Source organism: Chionomys nivalis, chromosome 10 (assembly GCF_950005125.1).
Source record: "Chionomys nivalis chromosome 10, mChiNiv1.1, whole genome shotgun sequence".
NCBI lineage: Eukaryota > Metazoa > Chordata > Mammalia > Rodentia > Cricetidae > Chionomys > Chionomys nivalis.
The window spans coordinates 79,323,155-79,348,101 of NC_080095.1; the positions used below are offsets into that span (position 1 = coordinate 79,323,155).

The window sequence follows — 24,947 nt, forward strand, 5'->3', positions numbered from 1 at the left end:
ATAATAATAATACCATAAAATCTTCTTCTGTGTGTGCCTATTCCCTTATAGAGAAACAAGCAATTTACTTGGTTTTCCTTTCTTCATGTCTTAGGGTTTCTATTGTTGCAACAAAACACCATGATCAGAAGGCAAATTGGGGAGGAAATAGTTTATTTGGCTTATATTTTAGCATTGCTGTTCAGCACTGAGGGAAGTTAGGACAGGAGGAGGCCATGGAGAGGAGCTGCTTACTGACTTGCTTCCAATGACTTGCTCAGCCCAGCTTCTAATAGAACCCAGGACCACCTGCTCAGGGATAGCATCATGCACCATGAGCTGCACTGCTGCGGTGTTCACTAATTAAGAAAATGCCTTACAGACACAGTCTACAAGACAAAACAACAGCCTACAGCATGGGAAAAGATCTTAACTAACCCCACATCAGACAGAGGTCTCATCTCCAAAATATACAAAGAACTCAAGAAATTGGTCATCAAAAGAACAAACAATCCAATTAAAAAAATGGAGTACAGACCTAAACAGAGAACTCTTAACAGAGGAGTCTAAAATGGCTGAAAGACACTTAAGGAAATGTTCAACATCCTTAGTCATTAGAGAAATGCAAATCAAAACAACTCTGAGATTCCATCTTACACCTGTAAGAATGGCCAAGATCAAAAACACTGATGACAACTTATGCTGGAGAGGTTGTAGGGTAAAGGGAACACTTCTGCATTGCTGGTGGGAGTGCAAGATGATACAGCCCCTTTGGATATCAGTATGGTGACATCTCAGAAAATTAGGAAACACCCTTCCTCAAGACCCAGCAATACCACTTTTGGGTATATATCCAAAGGAGCTCAATCGTGCCACAAGGACATGTGCTCAACTATGTTCACAACAGCATTGTTTGTCATAGCCAGAACCTGGAAACAACCTAAATTCCCCTCAACCAAAGAATGGATAAGGAAAATGTGATACATTTACACAATGAAGTACTACACAATAGAAAAAAAAATGACATCTTGAAATTTGCAGGCAAATAGATGGAGCTAGAAAACATCATATTGAGTGAAGTAACCCAGACCCAGAAAGACAATTATCATATGTACTCACTCATAAGTGGTTTTTAAATATAAATCAAAGAAAACCAGCCCACAAATAACAATCCCAGAGAATCTAGATAGCAATGAGGACCCTAAGAGAGACATACATGGATCTAATCTACATGGAACATAGAAAAAGACAAGATCTCCTGAATAAATTGGGAGCATGGGAACCTTGGGGAAAGGTTGAAGGGAAGGGGAGAGGCAGGAAGGGGAGCAGAGAAAACTGTATAGCTCAATAAAATCAATAAAAAAGAAGAAAAAAAAGAAAAAGCCTTACAGCTGGATCTCATGGAGGCACATTTTCAAGTGAGGCTCTTTCATCTCTGATGATTCTAGTTTATGTTAGTTGACACACAAAACCAGTCACTACACTTCGCTTACACAAGTTTCTTCCCACCAACTCTTCAGGCTAGGATGCAGACAGAGAAAGAGACCAGGAGTCTCCATGCCCTGCAAAGACAACCGCTAACAACACATCATCATTCCACTAGAAGCAGAAGGGGGAGGGACCAGGACCCCATCCCCAGCAAAAACCACTCATAACACCCACTCTTCAGTGCCCTAGCAACCACCTTCATGCAGGAGTAGCATAGGCTACCCATGGAGAGGCTAGTGTATAGGGCTTTAGGAAGTAGTTAATAACCACATCATTGCAGGTTCTAAACATATATTGGAAGAAACAGAATCCTGGGAATCTAGAATCTGAGTGCCAAGAATAACTGTATGCATTTATTAATATTCATGTTTTATCTTGATTTATTGACTTCATGGACAAGAATTTTCTAAGGAAAATCAAATGGGATCCAAGAGCATAAGACACATTTCCCAGTAAGTGTCAAAATAAAGAATAATGATGAGGAAGATAGTGGTACCAAATGGTCGGAGCTTAATGTTCTGAAACTTGAGAAACCTTTTGAAGAAGTTATGACTAATTTAAAACACTTTTGCTTATTGGGATTTTTCTTATGTGGTATTTTTCCTAACATACCAGCAGAATACACCATTTTGTAGGGATTCCACTGGGGATGGAACATCTTAGAGAAGCAAGGTAAAACAATGAAGTGGAGAGTGTTGCAACTTAATAATTTCCCAGTCCACTCTGACAGGTTTCTGCTATGCCATCATCATTATCCCACCCTCTCCAAATCTTGGAGATAAGGAAAAATGAAAAGTGCTGTTTACAAGGTTGTCGATAACGTACAATTAGATGCCCTACCCTAATCAAAGCCACACTATGACACCTTTAGGCAAAGGTAATTAAGATTAGCAGAAAACTGAAGGGGCACCAATGAAGAAAGAACACCTCGGTCCTTCCCTGCTCCTGTCTTCAGTTAACCCCCGCCCTAGCCATATTTGACCATAAAACAGAGTGAGACTCCAAGCACTCTTCCCATATAACCGAGCATTTCCATGAAGCTCTTACTGCTTTGACAGAGTTCCTTTTTAAACTGACCTGCACTTTTATATGTCGGTCTTTCTGTTCCTCCCAGTCACTATACTGACCAGAGCAGTCCCAGGACCAATCTACCACAGCCAATGGTCATCCCCGACTGAGATGAACACATCCCAGGACAGAGAAGGGTCTCAGCATACTGCCGTAAATGATGTCAAATCCCATGGAATTTAGATTTGTTCTAACACAGGCAGAAATTGTGTAGAAATCCTTGAGTTGACCAGTTATCTTTAATATCTCCCTCCCTGGGCCAGGCTGCAAGTGCTCCAAAATAAAATGTCTCTTTCCTTTTTGCAACTTCTCAAGCACTTCCTGGTGCTCCACTCCTCCTTCATGCCCATTCTGGCTACCACAGACACTGACAGCTTGCTTAACCTACATTCCCAGTTATTAAAAGTACCTAAGAATTGACAATATAGAGCGGATAAGACCATCAACACGCACTTCATGAAAGTATACTCAAGGGTCAATGAAGTGTATCTCAAAGTACCAGGCATACAGTGCTCAATAAATGTTCATCTTCTCACACGTCAACAAATATCCTTAACTAGGCTGAACATATACAGAAAAAAAAAAGTCAGACACATGACCTGAGTGAGTTCAAAGCCAACATTACAGAATTAAGTCAGAGTCCAATACAAAAGAAAAAAAAAGCTCTCTGTAGATCTTTGTAGATCTGATGAGGAGAGAGCCTACCACATCATCTTTTGTGATCATACAAATGCAGCAATGTTTTCTGCTGTTCTTCCTCCATAGTAGAACGCACAGTAAAGTCACATAGATCACTCTGAAAATGTTGCTTCTATTACATGGTAGACACTTTCATGACCTTACGATGTGTTACTATCATATGTAGCATAAGTAAGCACTGTTGGCTCATTACTCAAATTACTCAAATGCTAACTATTCTGCTTTGGTGAAAACACATCAGGCACTGAGTTGGCTTGACCAATACTGTTGAGGGTAAACAAACAAACAAACAAACAAATAAATACAACAAAAATCCTGCCTCAGTCCCAGGCCAGCCAGAATAAGGTAAGCATGGCACACCTACATCATAATGCACCATTGTGAGTCTGAAGAATGCTGTGGAGCAAGAAGGAAAACCTAGTTATGAAAACACCCCCACCCCCTGGGAACAGACACTACTGCAGGGTGGAGAGGCGAGCATGGTGGCAGAAGGGTTTCCCACCGTACCCAATCTTCAATGCTTCAAAAACAAATGTTTAAATGGAAGCACCTGTTCAACCTCTCATCAGTGCCTCCAGGACAAGCAAGCACAGCACAAGGAAATGGCTACAATTCAGGAAAGAATACCTCACATGGTTCCATGCCAAATTAGTGGCACCCTCTTTTCTATTAAGAAATTAGCAATTCATTTAAATTTAACTTTGTGTATCAGAGTGAGAAGAGCAGCACCCTACTCAGAAAGGGCTCATAGAGTTGTGTCAAACACAAGACTCTCCCCAGACACATCCCCAGACTGACTCCAACCAACCTGAGAGAGCTAAAGCCATGTCCCTAGAATGACTCTATACAGTCTTAGAGATCTCAAAACTGAAAAGCCAATGCACCACTTGTTCTAGGGAACAGCTGGTGACAATGTCCCAATCTCAAACTCTTTGACATTAATATGCATCTAAAACTCAGATGAGTCTTTCTCAAGGTTCTGAAAACCTTTTGGGGAACTAAGTCATCTAGAAGAACAGGCGCCTCCTGATCATCTGCACAGGAAAATGGAATTTCACTTCTCTGCAGAATAGCTGACTCCATTGGCCTAAGCACATTTACACTTGCCAACGTTTGTGACCCACTCTCTTCCTATCCCAAATTCTTCATTCTCCCTTTAGAATGCTCAGTCACCGTGCTTATAAGGATAGATATTAGGCTGTCCCTCTCCTGTGAGATAGTTGCTCAATAAAATATACTTTCCCTGCTTTATCTAATGTCTGGCTTTATCTTTGACAGTATTAAGTGCTTTTGCTTTATAGAAAAAAATATCTTCAACAGCTACTCAAATTTTAAAATCCACATTAACAGCATAGCATAAAATTTTTCAAACAAAAAGTAGAACCAACAAATTTATTTAGTGTCCTCTTCTAAGAATTTTATAAATCATAGCCATAAATGATATGTAATATCAGTCTAAGGTTCAACCTTGCAAGATCAGGGTCCCACTGGTAAGGAAGAAAACATTAATTCTATGAAAAGAAATTAAGACCCTATTTATTACAATTACAATAAAACTTTCTGCCTGGCATCTCCACATAGGCCTGGCATCTCCGTGTAGAACTCAACAGAGCTCAGTCACCCTTTCAGTGATTGCAATTCATGCTTCAAAATAAGTAGAAACAAATGACTGGTATACTCATAAACACTGTCATACCAAAGGCACTGCTAAACGCTCAATTTCCAACCTATACAATATTTAAAAAACATATTCTTGTACCTTAAGAGAGATATTTAATCATCATAATGACTACATGTAAGAAGAACTTAAAACACTCTAGACAGAACCTAGAGTAAATATTTTATAGAATTGACATTCCTACAAATTCAAATGACTTATGAAGTTCTAAAGTTGCTTGGTGTATAAAAATTCAATGAAAAGTACAAGGTTGGTTTTGTTTGTTTGTTATTTGTTTGTTTTGTTTTGCCTAATTTGCCTTTTAAACGAGGAATAATCAAGCTGCAACAGCCCTATGTCTTACGATTTCTGAAACATCAATTAACATTTGAAAAAAATCACAAGGCTTTTCACCAAGTGTGAGAAATACACACATCTGAATGACTTATTGTGCGATTAATAAATTGGCATATCATCAACTCCCTTGAGCAACAATGCAATCCTGCCAGAGAACGTTCACACGGCCTGTGGAGACAGAGCATGCAGAAACCTGAAGCAAGCTGCTCCTACTCAGACAGAGAGCTGTCATTGCTTAACTGTTCCCAAGGAAAAGGGTGCCGCTGAGCCGCATCAACCCAAAATGACTCTTATTCCTGTTCATCTGCAAGACTTTATACACTTTTCTCAGTAGTTTAGGGGCTATGTATAAAAACAAAGATATGAAAATCCCAGTGCATGTTTAACCCAAATCAAATTCATTGGGAAGTACATGAACATGATAGTCATCGTTTCATAAGTGAACATACACATACCCATAACATGACCACTGCCTACAACACAGGAACACATGCACACACAAATAACATGACCACTCATTACAACACAGCAACAGACACATAACATAACCACTCTCGACAACAGAGCAACTGAGGTTTCTCCCAATTTTCTAAACTTATGGAGGAATATGTGTGTGTGTGTGTGTGTAGAAATATGTTGACCCTCTATATAAAACTTTGATATCTATAACAATTTTGTCTGTAATTTCTTGTTTGATATTTGATCAATACATACATACATACATACATACATATATACAAACATAGAGGCACACATTCAGACACAGTAAAGTAAATAATATTGAAAAAGTTCAGATATAGAAGGCTACATTTTCCAATACCAGGTTATAGCAAAAGATCTCTCCAAACAAACAAATGTCACAGAGGCTTGAAAACACACAAGCCAGACTTATGCTTTCATGTGTGTGCATCTTCACGTGTGTCTGTTACAGTTGCTTGATGTGGGATTCCCCACTGTATGCTGTGAATATCATTGGTTAATAAAGGAACTGCTTTGGGCCTACAGCAGAGCTATAGGGGAACACAGCTAGGCGGAGAAAACTAAACTGAATCCTGGGAGAAAGAAGGGCGGAGTCAGAGAGAAGCCATGGAGCCACTGAAAACAGATGCTGAGAACTTTAGCTGGTAAGCCACAGCCACGTGGCAACATACAGATTAATAGAAATGGGTTAAATTAATATAAGAGTTGGCCAATAAGAAGCTAGAGCTAATGGGCCAAGCAGTGATTTAATTAATACAGTTTCTGTGTGATTATTTGGGGTTAAGCTAGCTGGGTGGCCTGGACGAACAAGCAGCCCTCTTCTTACAACTGCTTTTTATATTTCATGTGAAGCTGTCAGGGAAAAGCTACACAGAAAGGTCATCTTCAATTCTTTTCAAACTGCAAAGATCCATGGATTCTTTACCTCAGTTCCTTGCATCTCGTCCCATCTTCATACCCTGGCTTGGGAACCCAGGACAAGGCCTTCCATCTCGTCTCATCTTCATGCACTGGCTTGGGAACTCAGGACAAGGTTGACTAGACATAGAATCCTTGGCCTTCTTCTATCATTGCTCAGTATAAAGACATATCCCAACATTGTCTTAACATACTAAGTATGATATCTTCTTTATGTTTCTGGCATGTAATTGAAATTTAACTATGCCCTTGGTGTGGTATGAATTTATCATGATTGTATGTGACACACATCTCTTTTCTAATTATTGAAATGATACAAACACTTTTATTTAACATGGCTCTATGTTAAATTACTTGTAGGAAAGTTATTTAATAAACGTTCTAATCCATTGCAGGACCTAAATGTGGTATAATCTTCAATCTCTTGATATTTGAAATGCTTTCAATAATACACAATGAATAAACTGAGGACATACAGTATGATAAATAAAACAAGAACACACAATTTAGAATACTCTCTAAATACTTGCCTTTGGGTCTCACACATCAATTCATCAACAAATAGCTACCAACAGCCTGGCATGCCAGTACCATTCTGGGTACTACAAATAAATCAGGAGTCAGAAAACAAAACAACAACCACAAACCACCCCCAAATACCCTATTTAGGCTTGGGTTGAAGATGATACCCATGAATAAGCACTTTGGGCCATATCAAAACCACTATAGCAAAAGTGTATGGGAGATGGGAATTGCCTGGATGAGAAAAGAGGAGATCTCTAGACATTCACTGCAAGTTGGAACAACACCCCCAGCAATGAATCAAAGCCAAGATTGCCAAGACAGCTACATACTATAGTACGTTACTATAAACACATTAAAGCTCTGGCTTTTTCTCTTGGGGAAAAGATGAATTTGGCAAGCCTAACAGACATAGTAGAAGCAGGAGGGGTTTTTTTTTTTTTTCAAAATCTCAGTTGCTTCCAATATAATAGAAACAAGAATGATATTTATTGTGTGAACTATGGCTTTCTTTTTGCCCAGGGAGTATGCTGGAAAGAAGAGAATGGGAGTGAGTGTTACTATTATAATGGTGAAAAAAGTTTTGTTAATGTTTCCCAAGGTTTGGAACTATTTTAGCAATATATAATTTACAGTACATTTCACAAGTACTTAAAAATAACTGATTGACAATAGTCCTAGAACACTCTGCATAAGGCACTTTGCAAATCTGACCCTTTATAACATCACAGAAAATTATCACATAAGCACCAAAATTTTATAACATATGGACAGAAATGTTTTTTCATTTACTCTCCAGATCACAAGCCTGCAATGACCTTTGCACAGGTGTGTCTAGCATCCATCTTGTAGAGAACGGTACCACAACTGTATCTGAGAAATGCATCCTGCATCCTACTCTGGTTAAAAAACTTGACCAACCTGGCTTTAGGTATGGGCAAGTTACTTTTGATTATTTAGTAGAAAGAATACCTCTTGAGCCATCACCACTGAATCAGAAAGTATGTTATATTTTTATGAATACGTTTAAGAACAGTTAGACTCAGGACTGGAGGGGCATATTGAGGAGGCACCAGCAAAGGACTGTACACTGGAAAGAGTGGTTACTTTGGATACTATTTTTGAAATGCCTGAGGATGAACCGTTAAGAGACTTAGCACAGGCAGCGTGAAGAGTAGATGAGAGCAGAAGAAAGGCCAACTGCACTTTTAGCATTTGGATCTAAAACCAAATGCCTAAATCTTCAGGTTTCCCTTATGCTATCTAAATCAGCATAAATTACCTATTTCCAATTTACACTAACAAGGCCCCAAGTGACAAACCAATTAGCTCATCAATCATGTAAGTTAGCTTAAAAAGTCATGCTACCTTGATCTCTCTCCAGCAAATAGAGCAAAGTTTGACATAAATATAAAATCTTAAAAATAATTTGAATTATTATAATTTTGTTCAGGAAATCTGCATGTTGCATAGCTAAAGATTTTTAGAAATTTATTGTTATATTTCAGAAGGAAAACAAGCTGGAATTTCTAAGATAACTGATAAGGTAAAGAGTCAAGGATGGAGTTGTGTTAGTGGCTTCAGATTGCTGTAGCTGCTAACACTAGCGCTTCCTCTGACATCAGCCAAAGGAGAAGGTGGGTACAGAAGGAAGAGTCTGAACGATGGGTCATACAAAGCAGACAGCCCCACATACCCATGTAGTAAACCCCCTGGAAAGGGCTGGTTAAGAAGCTGCTCATGAGAGGAATGTGCCCTCTTCTGGAGGGGTGAAGGAAGTGCATCTACCAGTCTGGTACTGGGGCACCATTAAAGGAGAGCCCATCAGAAGTTCACTGAACTGATCCGTCCGTGAACTCCCAGTCCAGTGGTGGTGGGAGAAATTGCCTACGACTTCCTAACAGACATAGACTTCTGTGTGACTAACGGTGCATTGCAGCAGGCAAGTAAGAGCTATCTGGTTGGCTATTGTGAAGACGCTAACTTGTGTGCTATCCACGTCAAATGTTTAACAATGGCACCAGTAGAGATCCAGCGTGCACTCTGCATACAAGGGAAAGGTGGTTAAAAAGTCACTGAGAAGAAATGTCTTAATGTCGAAATTAAATAAATAAACATGGTCTCTCACTCTTTCTGTTACCAGAGTTTAGGAAGTTAGGTGTTTTTCCCATGAATCAAAAGGTTCCTAAGTACATGATTGCTAGTAGGAAGGCAAGTGGGTGAGGAGTCAGGTGTGGGCATTTTTCCTTTTTTATTGTGTGTGAGTTTTTAATATAAACCCAGGATGTAAAGCATTAACACAAGTCAAAACGTTTCTGTGAACAAGTTTCAACAGTTCAGCTTTATGACAGTTTTACATAAATCTCTTAAAACTTTCTGGACAATGTCAGGATTTACGTTTTTAAAACAAGCAACTTGCTTACTGACAGCAACTTGTGGTGTTGGCAGCATGTCCGTCATGCACCCAAGCGTGTGTTTTCAATGTTGTTCTGTAAGTTTGTTATTGAAAAACATTAAACCATAAATGCTAAGAATGGAATAAAATCCAATTATTTCAGAAATTATGGAAAATATCTATTTTCTAACTCAACAAAATATCATCTGTGAGACTTTTGGTTTAGAGTGATGTTTTTACTTAGTTCCAAGGTTCTTTTTAATGAAGTTGGAAAAAAATAAAAAATTTCAACTGGAAGTCAGTATTAGTCTCCATGAAACATGACCTTCAGAGTGAATTTAGTACTCTGTCTAAATCTCTCTATCAGTTTCTCCTCTGAAACACCATAAACATCAGAAGTATACTGTCTATGACTCGAGTAAGGTGGACCTCAGTCACACTGACACCAGACTGCAAAAGCCTGCGCAAGCCAACTAAAATTCAAACAGAACAGGACTCAGAGGTGATAGTTTAGGATTGCACCTTTCATTTGTTGGAACCAAACCCAAAACTAAAGTCTTCAAGTTTTCGTAATGTCATTAAATCCAAATCAGGATTGTCGAGGAGACAGACTTTCACAAAGCCTGTTCCAATTTTGTATTTGAAATAAAATTTAAAAATTGTACTTTCTCTTTTTCTGCTTGTTGATGTCAGAGAGTCTATAGCAGTGAAATTAAATTTGGTGAATTCTATGAAAAAAAATCACAACCAGCTTTTGGTATTTTGTTTCTTAAAAAATTACTATTATTTTAAGTGTAGGGTGTTTTACCTGCATGTATATATGTGTTATATGTGCACCACATATGCATGTTGCTCTCAGAGGCCAAGAGAAGGAGGCAGATCTCCTGCAGCTGAAGTTACACACAGTTGTGGAATCAAGCCCTGAGCCCTGGAAGAGCATCCAGCACCTCCAACTGCTGAACAACCTCCTAACCCATCTACTGGTCTTTATTTGCTACTCATTTCAGCCAGGAATTGCCATAGTTCACAAATAACAAAATGAGAATGTTCCCTTCTCTCTTGTCTTAGGATACATGTCTATTTTGCTTTGTGTTCCTCCCTCCCTCCTTCCTTCCTTCCCTCCCTCCCTTCTTTCTCTTCCTTCCTTCCTTCCTTCCTTCCTTCCTTCCTTCCTTCCTTCCTTCCTTCCTTCCTTTCTTTCTTTCTTTCTTTCTTTCTTTCTTTCTTTCTTTCTATCTTTGTCCAATACATATTGTGGCTGAAACAAGCAACCTCAATGATGTTCCAGAAGTGTTTCAGAAACTTAGTGCTTGTGAGGGCCCACAGTTTTGGATCCGTTCCATCTTGACTGGAAGTCAGAGAGTTCAGACCTATTCTTACTCCTGAAGGACAAACAACAGAACATTTGACCAAAGATGTGGTTACTGGATGCTTTGCTCCTTAAAGGCCAGACAGCAGGATATTTGACAGGGTGTGTTTACCAGGTGTTTTGAGATATAAGTAGGTAATTAGGCTTGCTTTTTCTTTGTATCATGGAAGTCTTGTGCCCTCCCCTTTTGGTTAGGATATATAAGGGCTGTGAGAAATGAACTAAGGTTTTTTGCTACAGTGGTCAATGGAAGACCTCCTGACTCTATCTTCTGTCTCTTGTCTATTTCTTTCCTCGATCCACACTCCCCTTCTCAGGAATGTACAGACAAGTTGGGCTAGACCCAACAGGCTCTATGCACTCAGCCATACCTCAGAAGGCCCAATAGCTACTTCTAGTGCCATCCTATGACTTCTTCAAGAGGTTTGCAAAGTGCTTGGACAAGCTTAACATTTTTGAATCTTTTTCTTTTTTCCCAGTGCATGGGGGTGGGGGGGAGAGAATGCAAATGGCTTAAAAGAAGCAAAAAACATGCATGGTGAGATGCTAGACTTAAAATATTATTGGCTAAGAAAAGCCCAAGGATAATATTGTTAAAACCTAGTGTTCTTAGTTTATTAAAACAGCATCATCTAAAATCTTGTCATTGAACTGGTATTTTTTTAATGAGATAAAAGGATCACAGCTAAGTAGGGTTGTTGTGTTTCATCTGCAAAGGCATCATGGGTAAGGGAACAGCAAAGGAAACCATGCTTGTCCTTGATAGCTGTTGACCAACAGCATTAACCCACTCACACATACAATGTTTCCCTGCTCCCCTGGTCAGGTTACCCCAAAGATCAACTTCTCCACAGCTAAACCATGAAGAAATTCAAACTGACCAACTAGCTGAGAAAGCTGTGGGCAGTTGCAGAGACCCTACCCACTGTGTTGTGTTGCAGAGACCCCACCCATTGTGTTGTGTTACAGAGACCCCAGCCATTGTATTGTGTTACAGAGACCCCACCCACTGTGTTGTGTTGCAGAGACCCTACCCACTGTGTTGTATTGCAGAGACCCCACCCATTGTGTTGTGTTGCAGAGACCGCACCCACTGTGTTGTGTTGCAGAGACCCTACCCACTGTGTTGCGTTGCAGAGATCCCGCCCACTGTGTTGTGTTGCAGAGACCCCGCCCACTGTGTTGTGTTGCAGAGACCCCAACCACTGTGTTGTGTTGCAGAGACCCAGCCCACTGTGTTGTGTTGCAGAGATCCCGCCCACTGTGTTGTGTTGCAGAGACCCTACCCACTGTGTTGTGTTGCAGAGACCCCACACAGTGTGGTGTTGCAGAGACCCCGCCCACTGTGTTGTATTGCAGAGACCCCGCCCACTGTGTTGTGTTGCAGAGACCCCGCCCACTGTGTTGTGTTGCAGAGACCCCGCCCACTGTGTTGTGTTGCAGAGACCCCGCCCACTGTGTTGTGTTGCAGAGACCCCGCCCACTGTGTGGTGTTGCAGAGACCCCGCCCACTGTGTTGTGTCACAGTCGTTTCCAGATGAAATGCTTCTCACTGTTAAAAGCGCTGTCAAAAGTCACGATGTGCAGCTGCCTGCTTTAGCCTTCACCCTGGATTAGCATGCTTTTGGAGAAAACAATATAATCATGCCATTCACAGGTAAAATGACAGATTTAGACATCATGCCTAATCATTCTTCTATGGTTCAGGATTGAACTCAGCAACTGAACTTGAGGCAACTTCTCAAGGGCTTTAGTCTGTATCTATTCACAGGGTGAGAAAATACAATTAAGTCTGGGCTAATACAGGATTTTCTTAAATTAAAAACAAAAAGTAGACCACCCTCCCTGGAGAGACAAAATCCTTTAATTGCATCAAAATATCTATCTTAAATATGGAGTCAGAAACGTAATAAAGGGATCAGAAGATTAAAGTGGAGAATATAGCACAATTAAATGGAAGCCCACGTTTAGTTGGCAAAACTTAGTCCTACTTAAAATCCAAGCATGAACAGTTCTAATCAGAGTCTAAGACAATTCACCGATAAGCAAGCCAGAAATACCCTCTCACTGAAAAGAAACTGAACACACAATGCATAATGAGGCGCTTTAAAAATCTTTCTGTGTGTGTGTTCACCCAAATACTAGCTCGTAGCTTTACACTTAGCTACTCTACTCTTTCCACAACAGGATATTCCCTGCCATAGCATCAAAACGTAATTTTTATTACACTTATGTATCTGCTGTGAACAAGGGGAGAACCTTTAGGAGTTAGTTCTCTCCTTCTATTGTGTGGAATCCAGGGATTAAATGAAGGTGGGTGGCTTGGCAGAAAGTGCTTTACCCACTGAGCCAAATTGGGCTCCAAGTGCTTCTCAGAGATTTCTCAGCCTGTTTTCAGAACCCAGGACCACCACCCCAGAGGTGGCGCCACCCCCATTGATCTGTGCTTTTCCCCCATTGAACACTAATAAAGAAAATGCCCTACATGCTTGCCTACAGCCTTGCCCTGTGGAGGGATTTTCTTCATTGGAGTTTCTTCCCTCAAATGACTTCAGTGCCTGTTAAATTGACATAAGACTGACAGATATACTACTTCACCTGAGTCACAATGGCTATCTATCCTGAAATCTGATAATACCTGGTGGGAAGGATGTGCAGAAAGAGGAACACTTTTTCACAACTGATTAGTGAAAATTAATGCAGCACTTATGGAAATAAATTGGAATATTCCTTGAAAGTTAAAAATGGGCCAGCCTGGTGTACCAAGTGTGTTCCAGGACAGCTAGAGCTGTTACACAGAGAAATCCTGTCTCAGAAAAAAAAAAATTAAAAATAGAACTACCATATAAGCCAGCTATTTTACTCCTGGGCATATATCTAGAGAACTCTACACCCTATCATAGAGTTATCTGTTGTTGGTGGCTGTCCATAAATGGAAGGATAATTAAAATGTGAAATACACATATATATGTATATATAAATATTACTATTCGGCTCAAAAGAAAAATATAATTGTGTATAGTTTAAAAGCTGAAAGGGGACAATATATGGCGTGTTAAAATATACACTCACCCCGTCTATGTGGCACTCTCTAGTCCTCTCGTTCAGTTGGTGATTAGAGTCAGCCTGAGTCCAATCTGACGAGAATGTAGAATTTATTTGAAAGGATCACAGCTAAGTAGGGTTGTTGTTTGCCTCCAGTTTCCTGCCCTATTGTGCCCCTTTCTGATTTTCTCTGGTGATGAACAGTGATGTGGAAGAACAAACCAAATAAACACTTTCCTCCCCAAATTGTTTTATCACAGCAATAGTAACCCTGACCAAGACAGGTGGTACCTCAGAGTTGTTTTCGTTTTCGTCTCCTACATGTTTAAGGATAATGAACATTTTTTGAAATAGTGTAGACAGGGACTGCTCGTTCGTTTCTCACCCGCCTGGACATGAATATTCTCAAAGAAACTATATTAATCACAACATTGTTTGTCCAATAACTTGTGCATATTTCTAGCTAACTCTTAGATCTTAAATTAACCCTTTTTTTTTTTTAATCTGTGGATCACCACAAGGCTGTGAACTATAGGTAAGATTCTGGCTGGTGGCTGACGTCTTTCTCCTTTGGCAGCTACATGGCATCTCCCTGATTCCACCTACTTTCTCTCTATATCTCTGTTCAGATTTCCCGCCTGGCTTTACTCTACTAAGCTATTGGCCAAAACAACTTCTTTAATAACCAATGGTAATAAAACATATTCCTAGCATACAGAGGGGAATCCCACATCAAAACAGTTACTGGCCATTTGTGTACCTACAAAATTTGCTGGAAAATGGATAGACAAAGAATGTATGTAAACAATGTCCCAATGAGTGCAGAGAGGAAAAAAAACCTTCACGTATTCCCTTTTATGTGGAACCTAGCCAACAATATATAGGTATGTATGTGTTGGGCAGTTTCTAGGAAATCAGATCACTCTGAATGATATGTCTGCCTTCAGTAAATGCTTCAGAGGTCCCTACTGAAGATCACCAGCCATCAGTCATGGCTTCCTTGTGTGCCTACTTCTGACTTACAACTACTTTTAGAAAATGCTTTCCCAGCCTCTGGGACTCAATGCTACTGGGTTATATGCTTTAAAGCAATAGATCTCAACTTTCTCAAAGGAGACATCATTATATTACAGGAATTAGTTTGCGATAATTCAGACCTCATGAATATAACTGAAGGATTATAGTTGCCTATAAATATATGCATTCTGCATTGATAAAATGTTCTAAAAACAATTCTTAAATTGTGGCATGGTATGGGAAAATAATAAAGTTTCATAAAAGCATATGACAGGAATATTTTGGAAATAACTATTATTGAGTAACTACAATTTTTATATTTTGAAACATTGGTATTTAATTCTCAGTCTATTCAAAGAACACATATTTAACATTATTTTTATGATTTTGTGGTATTTGTATTCAATACTGAAACATGATTTTAACTTGTTGAGTTGAACAAAGTTTTTGTTAATAATAATCTCTGAGCTTTTCAATGAGCTCTCAAGTTATTCTCCCCGTCAGTTCCCTTAGCATGTCGGACTGTCGTCCTTTACTAATACTACCGGCAAGTTCCTCTGATTTTTCTCCTAACTTCTAAGATCTCTAAACCTAGTATAACCATATGCACAGCGGGCCCCTGTAGGACTTCCTCACTTCCTACAGAGAAGCCATCCTGCATCACGTGACTTGGCTTGGCAGTCAAGTAAACACTACCATAACCTTCTTGTCAACTCTTCTAACGTATTCTGTCTATCAATCATATCAAATAGTCTATAGCTAAGCCTTTTCTATAAATGTGATAGGAGGAAGGGAGGAACTAAGGGAGAGAGGGGGAGAAAGAGAGAGAATGTGTTTATTAGCACAAACCTGCAAATTATGTTAAAATATATACTATTGTAATTGCAAATTTTATTCATCTCCCAAGCTGTGAATCCCACAAGGATTTAAAGCCACTCTGAAACTCAACCTTGTGCTCAGTGTGGTGGGGGTCTGCAGTAGGTAGTAGTAATTCAGTTAGCAAGCTGGGTAACTGGAATCAGGATGAAGGGAAAGATTCAAAGGAAAACTGAAAATCCAAAGTTTGAGTTGAGCCACATGAAGCTTCAATGCTGTAGAATGCCTTTGAGGGTTGTTTGGAATGCATGACTTAAAGCACTTATTTTTACTAGTATATTTAATTTAAACTTGTTATCTAAGAGGACATAGGTATTTATAATTGAGACAAAAATTTAAGTGACTTGAAAATCATCACAGGGTTGAAAATCAAAAACATAAAATTTTGGATGAATATGCTCATTTTGCTATTCTCTATTTTTTTAAACTCATATGCAACTTACCTGTCTCCTCAGTAAAGTATAAAATTAAAAAATAGTGCTACCACTACACTGTGTCAAACATGGCTTTACTTACTGAAAGTAATCGCAAACAAAATGTAAAATTCAGTTTCTATCTTTTGGTTTTCTACACTCCACTGTACCTACCGAGCTGTTACCAGTGTACTCACATGACCAGTGAGAAAACACACATATACACTTAAGAATACTTACATTTTTAAATGCATTCATAGGTATATTAATGATGTTTTCATATTTACATATTTATAGACTTATTTCATTTGTGAATACCTGAATTTACATGGAGACACCAATAAATTAACGCACGGTCCATTATATTAAACTTTACTGGTATTGTGGTTGGCAGAATCTGATGTGGCCTCCAACAGTTGCCAACACCCAGTGTCTATGCCTGTGTGTTACACCCTGCCTGAGTGAGGGCGGGGTCTGGGAACTTGCCTCCTATCTACAAAATAAAGCAGCAATGGGTTGTTGCTCATTTATGAAAGTTAGGAAGAGTGGGAGTTTTCTCTTGTTGGGAGTCTCCTTCCCTTGCTCTGCTGTTGTAAAATCCTCTGTGAAAAGGTCCTTATAGAAGGAAGGACTGAATTCACAGTGCAGCAGACCACAGCGGATGAAGGAAACACACAGACCACAGCGGATTCAGGGAACACTGAGGGATACAGGGATCATTTCTAGGAAGATCTAGGGTAGCTGCAAACTGACAGGGAGTGACCCAGACACTGACGGTCACCAGCAGCTGAGGTGAAACTGCTCTCAGGCTTACCACACTGGTTATACAGTAAATGATGATGAAATACATTCCCAGAGGAATGAGTTTGAGAATCTTCCACATTGCACTTTTCATTTTCATACATAACCTATTCCTTTTCATAAAAAATGAATGTAACCAACCAATGTGTCCAATACTGAATTTCATTTGGATGTGCCCCAAGAAGCTGATCTTATTGCTGTTTTTCGAGTTTACCAAGTGAGCCAAGCAAACTCCTAGAAAAGACAAACTTGAAGACATTATTTTTATGTCCTTCATGTTTTCCCAAATGACTAACTCTAAATTTAAAAAAGCCCAAGTAATACTAATGAGTGAAAAATATTTCATCTAATAAGCATCCCACATCCAGAAAAAAAAAGCCGGGGGAAGGAGTCTAATTCCTCAGAACAGGGCTTGTGGGTTCCTGTAAACAGATTTGGAGTTGCATGTTTGGAGTGGTGCGTAGTTTGGTTGTGTACAGTGGAAACAGCCATCTGTTCACTCAATTACCAAGTTCGATTCCAAGTAACAGCTCACTGAAGACAACAGAGGCTGACCTCCTCCAATCTCCTTTTATGTTTGGGTTTGTTTGTCTGTTTTGTGTCTGTCAGCATGTAGACATATATATCTACCCTATGAGTAATTCTCTCCCCTTGAAGGATGATACCAAATGCCACTTCAGGAGAGAACACAAATTCAGTCTTTGGACAAAGAGATATCTCAGAGATGTTGGATTTGCTTTGTATTTCCTAACAAGGGCACCTGCAGTAACCACAAAAATTCAGAACCCAGAATGTTTCTAGGTGTCCTTCAGATGCACACAAGACTTTCAAATCAGACAACAAAGGATGATAGCATTTAACCCACCAAAGACAGTGATCTGATAGATTTCCGATGTAAGACTTATTTACATAATTTCATTTAATTTAAGGCTGTTACAATGTTTCAATTTTTAGTTTCCTATTTTGTTTGGGGAATTTTTAAGCCTTTCGTATGTGGCTCACAAGTAATTACTAAACAAAAATGTACAGATCTGCTTTACCAGCTTTGTTTCTACTGTATAACTTCCTTATCTGTAGCAACATTAAAAGTTCAAATTTAGAAGCAGAGCCAGGGTGATGGACCCTAAACTCCAACCTTCAGTTCCTTTCTGCAGCTCTCCCAACTGGCACAGTGCTTTCCAGTGTTCCCAACCATGAAAGTGCTCACAAGCTCAGGTGTTCCTCTCTAGACTCCCACTGCCTCTGCTCAAAACCAATAGAAGGCTGCTGAGCAGGAAGAAATAAAATCTCGAACATCTGTAGACTAAATTCCAAGCACCCTGCTATGTTGAGATGATCCCTTTTTCCCCCTTCTTGGCTATTTCTAGCTCTCCTCTGTTTGACTTTCATTTTGATTTTATTGTGATGTCTAAGAGAAAAGAAGCAGTCCCTCTCTAAACTATACTGAAGTATATACTAACTCTAAGACAACATTTATCAGTGAAATAAAGAAAATTAGTACACCGAAACTCATGGTCATAAAACAAAAAGGGCAAAAACCAACTGGATTCAGGTTTCAGATCTAACCTGCATGAGAGTGAGACCTGCCGACTGTCACTTGGCAGAGCAGGCTCTCCATCTCTTCCACCCACATTTGACTCTGTTTGGTGGTTTATTTGCTGGGTTGAGATGGGGCCTCACTATATAAATTAGGCTGCTCTCAACTCAGTCTTCCTGCCTTGTCTCATAAGCGCTGGAACTATAGGCGAGTTCTACCATAGCTAGCTTCACACAATGCTTCTGAGGTCTAAATTTTACAAACACAGCATATGGGACTTAAAATCTTGACATATGTTGTCAAACACTATACGGCTGTTTCTTTAGCAGAGAAGCAAACAGACATTGATTCATCAAACCAGTCAGATTTTCATTAAACTCTTTAACCTGGAGACGATATGTTTGCTTCTACCACAAGTACCTGAGGTTTCAAAATAGACGTACAGAGTAGAAAACTACAGGACTTGTATTTATAGACCTTAAAAGCTTTATTATAGTTCACATATAAAAATTATAATGTATACTTTAAAATATTTACATTAAGAATTACTATAAAATACTTTAAACATCAATAAAATAGCTGTTCTTGGCTTAAAACATTTATGCCTTAGATATTAGGTCTCAATAAATTCTTAATTATATCAGACACAGATTTTCAGATAATCAGAACACGTTCCTCCAGTAAAATTTTATATTTTACAACTTCGTGACTGCCATAGCAAAGTTGGCTTAAAAAGAGTAAAGAGTAAGGTTTTGTTTTTTAAGACAGTGTCTCACCCTTGATCCTCTTACTCCAGACACCCACGTGATGGGCTTACCAGTGTGCACCACCATCCTGGATAAGAAGTACCTGAAAGACTTTACATGCTGTTTCTCCACCCTACCACGGATAGCTTATAGAAACCTGGCTTTGAGGGTCTCAGCTCAGTCACACAGATCTGTCTGAGAGCAAGCAATGAATTCCAGATGCTTCTTCTGTTTTCAAGCAAAAACGTTCTCCAACCAGGGAATTCTCTCAGGTATAGAGACTTGTAGATAACCTACTTGCACCTGAGCCTGAAAGCACACAGAGCATGCTGGGTATTGTAATAGTGCATAAAGGCTGCTAAATTCAGGAAATAAAAATCTCAAGATATCCAGTTAAATTCAAACTGCATATAAGCAACTTATAATGCACGTGTGAGCCACATGATATTTAGAACATATCGAATACCCAGGATTATTTATGGTTCTGGAATTAAAGCTAACAAGGCAGGGGATGCTTTACCCGACAGCTCTACTCTTGACTGGAAAGCTGGCTCTCATGCATGCAGACACTTTTCTCCTGATGTGAGTCATGGAGCCCAGAAGATTCCAGGGATTGAATATGCTCTTTCCCTCTTCCATTTTGAGCTTTGCCTAAATAAATTCTACTTTACATCTGCATAGTGTGATGTTAGCAGTATTCATTCATTCATGATTCCGTTGCAAACATGGAAAAATGATTTACTTATAATCCCTACCATAATTGTATACTCTCAACAAAGATTATAGTGCGTTGAGTAAGAAATATTCCTGACCAGGAACAGAGACTCAAGCTTTCTCTACCAGTTATCTGCCTTTGAGCAAGAACATGTACCTCTGTACAGGTCCAACATCTCAGATTTCCAGGATCCTATGCAAACTAAAATGTGCCACAAGTAACCGAGATTGTGGTTACAAATTTCAGAAACAACACTTATAGTTTTGTCAAGTTAAAGAACACTGGAGCCTATACTGCCTATATGATGGTTTTGACATTTTAAGGACTCACTTGCAGAGACAAGCTAATGTCAGTCTTACCTTGTCACCCTCCTTCCTCAGACTTCCACATAGTGCTACAAATGCCCCACCATGCCTGTATTGATGACGATCATTACATTTAAATAAAGTTTATCTATTTAAAAATATACCTGCAGGTTAATGACAAACCTAAGATAATTTCACAAATTGTAGGTGTACACAAAAAGACATTATTTTGTTGCTTTGCCCACATATAAATTTTAAAGATTTATTTGTATTTTTACACACATGTGCAAACATGTCTGTGTGTGTGTACAGATCCCTTGGAGTTGGCATTACAGGTGTTTATCCCTTGTCCAACATGAATGTTAGAAACCAAACTCAGGTCCATTGCAAGAGGAACACTGAGCCATCTCTATCTCTTCTACCCATGTGTAATTTTAAATATCTGTAAATACCTGGAAAGTCAGCAGTTTATTCTATTTATTCCAGATCACTCCAAAATCAACTGTCAGACTTACTAAATCATCTAAATAAGAACTCAAAAATAATATAAAGTAGTCACAGGTCTGATGGCCTATGATCTAGACCTGTCTATGTCTAGATTAGTCTACGTATGCCAAAAATGTAATTCCAACTTCTCTATGAGGTTCTGATGGAAATCCCACTCCTTCACACAGAGACAATCAGGCTCAAAGCATCTTACCTTCCATTAATTAAGTTGCTGCTACCAGCATAATCACAAATGCCTTTCTCTAGTTGAGTGCTGTACTCCGTCAGAATACAGACGCCAGGCACGCATTGCAAGTGCATAAATAACACGGAAGGGAGAAAGCACTTCATCACCAGTGTTATGAGAATGGCACAATGTCAAGCCATTTCAGATTTGCTGTTAGGCATCGGTCAAAATGCTACAGGATTTGCCATAAAATCAAGGACTTTAGTTACATCTCAAGTTTAAATTCCAATTTGGAACATATTTACAAACTTATCTGAAGTATTTTTGCTTACTAAATCTGGAAATCCTATGAGGGCTACCTTACTTTACCTTGGTATTTGCCAGATTATACATTTCCTTTTTGGTTTCGTTTCATTAATTTTTTTAAAATTTCATACATAAACACTGTATTTACATCATTTTACCCCTCCCTTTCTCCTCTCCAGCTCCTCATATGCCTCCTCCTCCCTCTCAAATTCAGACATCTTCTTCATTGTTCTTACATACGCATATATATGTGTGCACACATGTACACACACAACATCTGCTGAGAACACAACCTACCGAGGCCATTCAGTGTCGCTCATATGTACATATATTTAGGGCTGACTATTTATGGTTGGATAAACTATCAGGGAACTCCTCCCTGAAGAAAACTGACTTTCCCTCTCTCAGCAGCCAGTGCTGTTCTTTATCTAAAGGTGGGAACATGTGAAATTCCCCCATCCCCACTGCTATGTCAACTGTAGCTATCATTACTCAAGCAGCCATATTGTTGTAATTTTGTGGGTACAGCTTTCCTGTCATATCAAGAAGATACTATCTAGCAGTAGGTACACTGGTCCTCTGGCTCTTAGAATCTTTCTTCCCTGTCTTCCACAATTTTACTGAGCCTTAGGTATAGAGGTTACATTATAGATATATCTACTGTGGCCAAGCTTGCCAACTGTCTTTTGGGATGTAAGGCCTTATTAATATGAGGACCTTCATGTCTGACACTGTAAATCTAGTCGGTTACCTGTGGCTGGACCAGTCATGGACTCTAGAGGCAACCTACCATTGCCATTCTCATAAATCTAGCCAGCTATCTGTAGGTGGAGCAATCATGGACCTACAGACAATCTACTGTGGCCATTCTGCTAAACAAATGTAATCTCTAACTGTAAATTACCCACAGGTAAACGTAGCTTCACCCCTCATTAAAGAAGTTTGCTTTTGTACCTGATGTACATTATTACAGAGATCCATAATTGGTCAAACCACAGAGCTTACTGCCGCGCACGGCGCCCCTGTGTCTGCGCTCTGTGCACTGGCACCCAGTTCGCGAGCTTTGGGCAAGGCGGCTGGAAGTTAAAATACACAGACACACACAGACAGAGAGACAGCGACATGAGTCATCCTTGAATTCCCCAAAAATGCCCCTTTATTGTGTTCAGGGGCAGATTATATAGAGATAGCCACGCCCCAGCCAAACCCACCAGAAACCACTCTCCTGCCATCAGGAACTCCTGAAGGTCTCGTGCTCAGAGCAGCTGTAGACACTCAGATCAGGGGATTACAAGAAATTCAGGATCTGGGGTTTCACTGCTCCCAACAGCTTACATCTTTTCTCTAGAACACTTGGTTTTTTATCATCCTATAGTTGAGAGGTTAGACCCATTACAGCCCATGAAGAGATGAGTAGGTCTAGGTAGGGGTGTGTGTGTGTGTGTGTGCGCGCGCGCGCGCGCGTGCATGTGTATGAGCATATAGGGGAGTGTATGCAAGCTCTCCGGAGTATAGCACAGATGTGGAGGACAGAGAGGACAATTTCAAGTATCGGTTCTTTCCTTTGACCTTCCAAGAGACATTGTCTTTTGTTTATCACTGTATGTGCCAGGGTGGCTGGCATAAAAATTTCTGGAGAATCTCCTGTCTTCACCTCCATTTATCATTAAGAGCAACATGGTTGCATACCCACCCTGCAGCACTAACATTTTACACAGAGTCTTGGCATTCCAACTCAGCTTCTCACTCTTACGTGCACAAGTTTTTCCTAGTGAACCCTCTCTCCGGGTCCTGGCACCATTCTGCAAACATCACACCTTTCATACCTTTGAGTAGTTTAGGAGAAGTCCACTTAATAAAACATTCCTCTTCTTCATGTCCTCCGCCAAACCCCTAATCCACATCAGGCTCTCCATCTTCGGAGCGAGTGGAGCTAAGGTGAGGTCACAGCAGTGCACCTGAGGACACAAGCACAGCGTGGCTCTCATTAGCCTTCCCTTGGAGAGAATTGAAACACAACTGCTGTAGTCTGCCAGCTTTGTTAATTCCTGCGAATAAAGCCCAATGTCTGCTAGACAATAAAGACCTAATAAGTGAATGACTCCTCCTTTATGAATATGAAATAAAGGCTCGATGAGAATACATTGAAAAATATAAAATGTTACCATTATTGGCAAATCATACCGGTTTCATAAAAAACACAATTCTAATAGTTGTTTAACTAATGATCTATAACAGGTTCATTATTTCATAACCTATAAAAAGCTAATAAAATTAAGGGAGGTAACTTTGTATAGTATTTTAGAATATCTGCCATTTCTAATAAATAATTATTTATGTCTATAATAAACCCCAAGCAATTTTTTATGGATCATTGCTTTATGCGATGTCAGTATTCTGAAAAATATGAAATATTGTTAAGGGAGGACTCAGTTTTCTTTAAAGGGCCTGTCACTGGGAGTTTGACCATGCTCCAATGAACAATGAGTATTTGGGCAACACAAATTGGACTTGTTGTATATTTTTTCTTTAGGAAGGAAGCACGATGGTAGAAAGATGGACGTGGGGGAATGGAAAATGAGTGTCACTGGAGTGCATTGTGAGAAATTCTCAAATAATCAATAAAAAGAACATGTTTGAAAAATAAAAACACTTTAATTGAAATTTAAAGGATTGCAAAGTGATCCTTCCTTAATTCTACAAATTATTGGTACAGTTTTTCACAAGATAATTTAATTTTTGGTTTTTTGTTTATTGAGACAGGGATCCTCTATGCAGTCCTTGTTTTCCTCGAACTTGTCCTGTACACATGAGTTGGCCATGAAATCAGAGAGAGCCATCTGCCTCTGGTTCCTGAGTGCTGGAATTAAAGGCATGCACTACCACTGCCTGGGCCAAGGTAATCACACAGTCCTATTATAGGAAAAAGCCTAAATCAGTAGTTCTTAACCTGGGTTTACAACTCCCTTTGAGTCAAATGACCTTTTCACCGGGGTCATTTAAGACCACTGGAAAATACAAATATTTATATTATGAATGTAGCAAAACTACAGTTAAAAAGTAGCAATGAAATAATGTTATAGTTGGGAGTCATCACAACCTGAGAAACTGTATTAAAAGGTTGCAGCATTCGGAAGGTTGAGAACCATTAGCCTAAATGATGCAAAGAACAGGAGTAAATGTGTGTGTTCTTGCGAAAGACCTAATTTAAAGTAATTTTCAGAATTAGTAATTTCCCTATTACATATGCAGACAACCAGCAACACTTTAATGTGGACCCTACCCTTATGCACTGCTACAGAAACTGCCCTTCTGCCCCAGTCTCCCACACGGAAGTACACTGCATAGCAGACATACATTTTATTATGTTCCTTCTATAGCATACAGCAAGGAGGTTTTCTACCCCAACATTACATTTTCCTTCTCCAGGGAAAAATATTTATAAGAAAGTCTTTATTATTTCTTTCACTGCTGGAGATTAAGCCTAGGGCCCCACACATGGCTAGCATGCAAACACTTATTGAGTTATGCTCGCTTTAAAGACACTGATACAATGGTTTTAATAGACATTAGTTCAATAG

At 39.5% G+C, this 24,947-nt stretch overlaps 1 protein-coding gene across 2 annotated transcripts in view; it reads right to left on the reverse strand.

Annotated features, from left to right (window-relative positions):
* Crppa (CDP-L-ribitol pyrophosphorylase A) overlaps positions 1 to 24,947 on the reverse strand; it is a 250,550-nt gene that overhangs the window by 84,197 nt on the left and 141,406 nt on the right. For both annotated transcript variants that reach the window (XM_057782626.1, XM_057782627.1), the window contains exon 9: positions 23,193 to 23,324. In XM_057782626.1, the coding sequence (XP_057638609.1) occupies positions 23,193 to 23,324 (132 nt within the window). The remainder of the gene's footprint in view (positions 1 to 23,192; positions 23,325 to 24,947) is intronic.